Source organism: Helobdella robusta, assembly GCF_000326865.2.
Source record: "Helobdella robusta unplaced genomic scaffold HELROscaffold_92, whole genome shotgun sequence".
Taxonomy (NCBI): domain Eukaryota; kingdom Metazoa; phylum Annelida; class Clitellata; order Rhynchobdellida; family Glossiphoniidae; genus Helobdella; species Helobdella robusta.
The window spans coordinates 350,774-359,658 of record NW_008705527.1 but is presented as its reverse complement, the minus strand read 5'-3'; the positions used below and the strand labels follow the sequence as shown (position 1 = coordinate 359,658).

Genomic DNA, 8,885 nt, shown 5'->3' with positions numbered 1-8,885 from the left:
GACATACATACATACATACATACATACATACATACATACATGCATACATACATACATACATACATACATACATACATACATACATACACACATACATAAATACGTACATACACAAACATACAAAACAGAACTGTCGTTTGTAATGATCTTTTTGTTAGATATTCAATTTAATAATTGCTCGGCGTTCTCTTGGAGGTCGCCCTACATTTTTATTTTTTTAATTTTTTGTTTTGTATTCATTTTTCTCCTTTTTTCTAATTCCAATGTTTAGATTTTCTAATTTATTAGTAGCAATACATGTTTTTTTATTTCTTATTTTGTTGCATTATACTGAAACTATATGTATTTATGTATGCATGTTTGTATGTATGTTCACAAGGGTACATTCAAATATGTATGTACGTTTATGTTGATGACGATAATATGGGTGATAATAATGATGATGATGGTGATTAAAAAATGATGGGTGAAAGATAATATGGGTGATAATAATGATGATGATGGTGATTAAAAAATGATGAAATGAGACGACGACGACGATGGTGATGGTGGTGGTAATAATAACGATGATGAAAACAAAAGTGGCAAAGTAGATGACGAAAATCATTAAAAAAAAATAAAAAATAGATTACGACAATGCTTATGTGGCTGTTGTAGTTGCTGCTGCTGCTGCTGCTGATGATGATGATGACGTGACGACAATGACGACGACGACGATGATACTAACGATGATGATAATGATACTGATGAGATTGACGATGATGATGATGATGACGACGACGATGATGATGTTGACTGACATTGTGTGAACAAGCAATGTCAACACACAGCTCGCCTGCCCCGGCATATGCTCCTTCGTATGATTAAAAATTATTATTATTATTATATTTAATATTATTATTTAATATTATTATAGTTATAATTAACGTTATTATAGTATATATATTTTATATTTTAGGTATAGTTGTGTATTACGTATATATGTATTTATTTGTATTGTATCTAATTGTGTATTTGTTTGTACAAATTGTAAGTTCTTTGGTATTTGGGTGATGTTATATGTATGATTTTTTGTATTGTATGTATTTTTTGTATTGCATGTAGGTATTTATATTGTATGTAGTGTGTATTGTATGTACAAACATACAAAAATGTAAAATTTTTGTATCTACGTGACTATATTTGAATATGTTGAATGATTTTCCAAGGTTAAAGGCGTTTTGGGTGTTTGCATTTAATTACAATTTTATCACTACTACTACTGCTACTACGGTTACTACTATTGTTGCTGCGGCTGCTACTACTACTACTACCACTACTTTTACTACTACTACTATTACTACCACTACTACTACTAATGCTGCTACTTCTACTACTGCAGTTGCTACTATTTTTTAGCACAACAATTAATATTGCTCAAGCTTCCAAAAATTAATACAAAATTTAGAAGACAAACATTCTGTAGTTTTACACCAAAGTTGGAAAATGAAAGTTTAAATGGGTCAGTTTAAAAATATTTGGGTCAAAATTTCAAAAGGTCACTAAACTGATGCATCGTTTGTGGTTCTTTTGAGGTCAAGTGAAAATTTGAACTTTATGAATAAATGAATAAGCAAATTCTTGTGTGTATATATGTATGTCTGTGTGTACGTGCAGGCGTGTCTGTGTACGTGTGTTTGTGTGCGTGCGTGCGTTCGTATTTGTGTTAAATAAGACAAATTAAAATAGTCATCAGTTCTACATACAATAATTCAAACAAATGTTGTTAAAATACATAATACTTGAGTTAGTTTTATTGAGAAGCTGCTATTATTACTACTATTACTAGTACAACTCTGTTGCTACTACTACTACTACTACTCTTACTACTACTACTACTACTACTACTACTACTACTAGCAGTAGTAGTAGTAGTAGTAGGAGTGGTACTACTATTACCACAACTACCAATACCACAACTGACGCTACTGATATTGTATTTTCATTTATATTTCTTGATTTCATTAGCCGAGCAAAAATAAAGAAAGTAAGATTGGATGTAAACAAAATTGACATCGATACACTTACGCTCACACATACATCACACAAACAAACACACGCACACAAAAACACAAACACACACCTATATATATATACAACACACACGCACACACATACATACAACACACACATATATACAAACTAATACAAACAAATACTCCATCTTTTTGCCATATAAATCACAAATAGGTATACATGCATAAAAGTAAAATCACAAACTTACAAACATACACATACGTACAAACAAACAAACAAACAAACACATAAACACATGCCACACACACCACACAAAGACACACACACACACACACACACACACACACACATATATATATATATATATATATATACAAACACAAAAACGTACATACAGAAATACAGAGACATTCATCTGTGACTTCGCCCCAAGCAATGATCGTGTGATTTTTAAATGCTGACACAAAGATGACAGAATGATGACGTATTTCTGACGTAATAGTATTAATAATAATGACATAGTAGTAGCTTGGTAGTAGTGGTAATAATAGGAGTTGTAGTAGTAGTTGTAGTTGCATTAGTAGTAATATCGTAGTAGTTGTAGCAGTAGCGGTAGTAGCAGCAGAAGTTATAGTAGTCAATAATGTAAAATGAAACAGGAAAAAGTAAGAACAAAAAATAATAATACTAGAATGATGATTGATGAAAATTTCAGAAATGGAACAAGTGCACTTGTAAAACATTCCGCCAAAATAATCAACATCAAATACTACAACTACTGCTGCCGCTGGTACTACTACTACTGATACCATAACGACTACTACTACTACTACTACTACTACTACTACTACTACTACTACTACTACAACTTCTACTACTACTACTACTACTACTACTACAACTTCTACTACTACTACTACTACTACTACTACTACTACAACTTCTACTACTACTACTACTACTACTACTACTACTACTACTACTACAACTTCTACTACTACTACTACTACTACTACTACAACTTCTACTACTACTACTACTACTACTACTACTACAACTTCTACTACTACTATTACTACTACTACAACTACAACTTCTACTACTACTACTTTTACTACTACTACTACTACTACTACTACTACTAATACTACTACTGCTACAACTACAACTTCTACTACTTATACTACTACTACTACTACTACCTCTACTACTACTACTACTACTACTACTTCTACTACTACTCTTATCACTACCACTGCTTCCACTCACTACTATCATCACAACCAGCAGCCACTTTCAAAGAAATTGTTTAAAATGCTTTCGTGTGTGTGTATGTGTGTGTGTTTGTGTGTGTATATGGCGTGTGTGTGGTGTGAGTGCTTGTGTGTGTTTGTGTGTGTATATGGCGTGTGTGTGGTGTGAGTGCTTGTGTGTGTGTGTATGTGTTTGTGTGTATATGGTGTGTGTGTGTGTGTATGTGTTTGCTTGTGTGTGTATGTGTCTGTGTGTGTGATGCGTGTGCGTGTGTGTGTATGTGCTTGCGTGTGCGTGTGTGTATGTGCTTGCGTGTGCGTGTGTGGTGCGTGTGTGGAAATGTACTAGAGTCGATAATTGAATTTGAGAAGATGACAATTTTACGTACCCAGTGTTTTAAAGTATTTTTGCTACGGTCGTGTGGATAGTTTTTATTTCAATTATTATAAAAAATAATAATAAATAATATTTATAATAAATAGCAATAATGTTTATAATAAATAATAATAAATATTATTATTATTATAATCGAATAATAATAGTATTAATTAACATTATTATTATTATTATTTTCGAATTGTATTTAAATTTTTCAGCAAATTAATTAACCCAGCATTTGGATATAACACGTACACCTAATACCTTTCACATAGATATATATATATATGTTTTTTGTTTTGTTTGATTGAATAAAAGTGATTTGATTTGATTTGATATACACACAATATTCATACACACTCTCCATACAAAAATACCTAAATACCAGACCTATTAGATGAAAACATTTGTATTGAACGATATTTTGGTATTTCAGTTTGATTTAGTGTTTGCAATTTATGTATATATATATATACGCACGATTGCAAATTGTATTTGTACATACATACATCTAAAAATACAAACATACATACAAACAAACAAGCATACGCACAGTTGCCGATTGTATTCGTGTATACATACATCCAAAAATACAAAGTCATATACAAACAAACAGACGTAAATTCATGCCCACATACAAACAAACACACCGTTGCCGATTGTATTTTTGTACACATACATCCAAAAAATACAAACATACATACAAAAAAACAAACAAACAGGCGTATATTCATGTATGCATACAAACCATGCCTATGTATGTTTAAATAAAGTCTTAATAACGTATAAATCATTATGGATGAATAGATGTGTCTGTTTGTTGGTTTGTGTGTGTTTGTGCGTTTGTTTGTGTGTGTGCGTATTGTGCGTTTGTGTGCGTGTGCATGTGTATGTGTGTGTGTTGCTATGTTATTTTTTTTGCAATAACCCGTAAGGCTTTGCTCTCACTAAGCTGTTATAATCTCACTCATTCGTTCATTCATTCATTCGTTTGTTTGTTTTTATTTTTTGTTTCTTCAATTCATTCTTTTGTCTGTTTTTTGTGTTAAGAAAAAAAGAAAAAGGGAGATAGAGAGAGAAAAAAAGAGAGAAAGAGAGAGAGAGGGAGAGAGAGAGAGAGTAAATAAAAAAGTAATTTGATCTGATGTATTGGATAAAAGGGAGGAATTAATTTGTGTTTGTTGTAGAAAATTATATTTGTGGAAAATTATTAGTAGTAGCAGTACCAACAGCAGTAGTGGTAGCAGTAGTAGCAGCAGCAGCTGCTGCAATATTAATGGCAGTGGCAGAAGTAGCGAGTAGAAGTGGTAGTAGTATTTAAATTCAAATCCGGCGATACAGAAAAAATTCTAAAGTTAGACAACACAAAATCTCTTAAACAATAAATCAAGGAAGACTTCAACAGAAGCAGTGCATTCATCAAGGTGTCATTTAAATGTTAACAACAACAACAAAAAGTTCAACAACAACAACAGCAAACAGCAACAGCAAAAACAACAACAGCAACAGCAGCAACAGCAACAGCAAACATCACCAACATCAACATTAACATTAATGACAGCCACAACAATATCAACAAAACACAACATCAACAACAACATCAACAATGACGCCAACGACGGAAAACAACAAAAACAACAACCCCAAAATCCAAACAACACGAACAATTAAGTCGACGACAACTTCGACAACATCAACAACAACATCAACAACAACAACAACAACAACAACAATGTAATGAGCAGCACCATCAGCAACTGCAATGAAAACATAACATACAAAGTGCTCACATACACAATATATATATATATACACACACACACACACACAAACAAACAAGCACTCTAAACACACATTCACACACACACACACATACAATATAAAAAAAATTCCTGAAAATTCCCTTTAAATTCCATTCTTAACTTACATGCATATGGGTATAATACGCGTTTTGTTTCATGTATGCAATATTTGTATGTACACATATATACAATGTTTTCATGTATATATATATACATACAGTATTTGTATGAATATACATAAATAAATATACAATATATGTTTGTGTTTTTATATACATGTATAAGTGCTTATCCATAATTAATAATCGTTAGCTATTTTATACTTATTGATATATATATATATATATATATATATATATATATGATATCTATATATGTGTATGTACATATGTATGTACGTATGTTTTTATGTATGTATATGTATGTGTATGTATACATGTCTTGTTACTTTCGATAAAACTTTAGCAAGATGCAGAAAACAATGCGGAGCAGTGCTGCTGTTGCTGCAACTAATGATGGTGATGACGACGACGACGATGATGATGATGGGGATAGGGACGATGATGATGATGATGGGGATTGTGATGATGGCAATGATGAAGATTGCAATCTTGAAAATGATCAGTAAAAAATTTAACAAAACCCAGAAATGGCCAGGTAAAATGGTGAAAATTATTCAGAAGAATGTCAAAAAAAATTAGCTTATCGCTGAAGTCGAAGCAATGGTAGTGATGAATAAAATGATGATGAAGACGATGATGATGTTAATGATATAGGATGATAATAGAATGGAGAAGGCGATATGTAATGACAAAAAAAAAATCAATGGAAAGATTAATCTAGGAAATGATGATAACAAAAAATGATAGTGGAAGCAATGAGGAGAAAGATACAGAAGATGAATCTAGTCATGAAAATGATAAGAAAATTCGTATTTCAAAATTATTTTGCTTTGCTGTTTGTTCAGATTAACTGAATTTGGTGCACACATGCATGCAAAATACGTACCCACATACATACATACGTACACACATACATATACACATTTATACATACATACATACAAACAAACATACAAACATACATACATACATACATACAAACAAACATACAAACATATATACATACATACAAACAAACATACAAACATACATACATACATACATGAGAACGTACCAGCATACATATTCAAATTTTATTTAACAATCATCTGTGATATTAATAGCAATAATATAACACACAAACGATCGAACGCAAAGAGGGAACAACAACATCATCATCATCATCTTCATCCTCGTCTTCATCTTTTTCCTCTCCACCATCAGTATCATTGCACGCTCACTGAGCCTTTGCTTAAAAGTAAACTCTACTTTAACTCCTAGCGCCTTTCTGCAGAGGAAACTGCGAGAAGGTAACAAAAAGAGAGAGTAAAGTCGAAAGCGAGAGAGAGATAGTGATGCAAAAGTGAGAGTGTAAGATAGATCAAATCTCTTACAATATTTAATACACCAAACATAAAACTAAGCTGCATGCGTTCGTTCGTTCTGTTTTTTTCATCCACCCATCTATCTATTCCTCCTTCCGACCTTCTATCCATCCATCCATCCATCCATCCGTCTATTTTTATTCCTCTATTTCCATCCATTCATCAGGCATTCCTCCGAGAGAGCTCCAGCATACATTTAGCGAGCGATTCTTGTTTCATTAAGGTGGATATTGCGGTTGAGCGCTGAGACCCGAGAAGAGATCGAAAGAATAAAGAGAAATTTTTAAAGAAATAAAAGAATTATTATTTATTTAAATCTCGAAATATAATTAAAATATTTAAATAAGATAATAATAATAGAGCGATTAAAAGTTCATTTTGATTTAAATTTTTCTCTTTTTTGCTGTTCGTGAAATAAAAAAAAACTCCAAAATGTCTAAAAGAGCCGAAGCAGCAGGGGATATGGTTCTTGTTAGAAACAAGGTTTCAAGTTGCTGATGTTGTTGTTGATGTTGTTGCCGTTGTTGCTGTTGTTTGTTGTTGTTTGTTGTCGTTATTGTTGATGATGTTGCTGTTGATGTTGTTGTTGTTGATGTTGTTTGTTGTTGTTGATGTTGTTTGTTGTCGTTGTTGTTGATGATGTTGTTGTTGATGTTGTTTGTTGATGTTGTTACTTTGCTGTTGATGTCAGTTTGTTGTTTTGTTACTTTGTTGATAGGGTGTTGATGTAATTGTTAGTTTTTTTTACCATCTGTATTTAGCTATTGTTTTTATTTATTTTTTTCTATTCATATTCATCGTTGGACTGTTGTTATTAACTCTCTTTCTCTATCTCTCTCTCTCTCTCCTCTCTCTCTCTCACAAATTATTTCAGGTCTTAATAGGTCTTAATAGCTTAATAGTTTTGGTTATTTGTTTATTATCGTTGCAATTATTATCATAATTAATTTTTTTATTATTTTGTTTTTATTATTATTATAATTACTTTCGTTTTTTATTTTTATTATTTTTCTATCATTCTTTACATCATCGTCACCGCTGTACATTTGGAACTAACTTTCTGCCTCTCCCCATCACTCAACTTCAAATAATATATAATATAATATAATATTATATATTATAATATTAATAATAAGAATAATAATCAAAACAATAAGAATAATAACAACAATGATCGACCGTTTAATGTAATTTTCCGCTCGGACAACCAAATGATCACGGAAAAAGGAAATCTTTCCCGCCAATTTTTATTCGTTGCATTGCTTAAGCGTCTCCCGCCATTTTTTCCACTCGCTGCTTCGTTTGAGCATTTGTTTGGGGCTAATTAACGATATCAATTTATTTAAATTTATATATACGTACATGTTGAGAGAAAGAGAGAAAGAAAGAAAGAGAAAGAGACATACACATTTAGAGAAAGAAAGACAGAAAATAGAGAAAAGACTAGAAAGAGATAAAGATAAAGAGAGAGAAAGAGAAAGAGGGAGAGAGAGAGAAAGAGAGAAAAATATATACACGTATTTGCAACGGAAAAGTATATATTCGCGTTTAGCTGCCACTAAATTACATTTAGGTTGGACGACGATGACGATGATGATAATGGTGTCGATGACGATAATGATGTTGCTGATGATGATGAAGAAGATGATGATGATGACGATGATGATGATAATGATGCTGATGATGATGATGCTAAGACATGGTAAATTAATTTGCTTACCTAAGCGGAAAATATATAATTTATCTTTCCTCCTTTCTGGATTGAACGTGCTAAAGCATGCGGTATACATACATACATACATACATACATACATACATACATACATACATACATACATACATACATACATACATACATACATACATACATACATACATACATACATACATACATACATACATACATACATACATACATACATACATACATACACACATACATAAGAGTG

General features: G+C 31.8%; 1 protein-coding gene across 1 annotated transcript in view; it reads left to right on the top strand.

Annotated features, from left to right (window-relative positions):
* Nucleotides 1-7,049: 7,049 nt before the first annotated feature.
* The window catches only part of HELRODRAFT_194674 (hypothetical protein), a gene marked incomplete at its 3' end in the record, with an annotated part of 6,251 nt that continues 4,415 nt past the window's right edge, over nt 7,050-8,885 (top strand). The window contains exon 1 of the mRNA XM_009033508.1: nt 7,050-7,419. Within this exon, the coding sequence (XP_009031756.1) occupies nt 7,369-7,419 (51 nt within the window). The 5' untranslated portion in view covers nt 7,050-7,368. The remainder of the gene's footprint in view (nt 7,420-8,885) is intronic.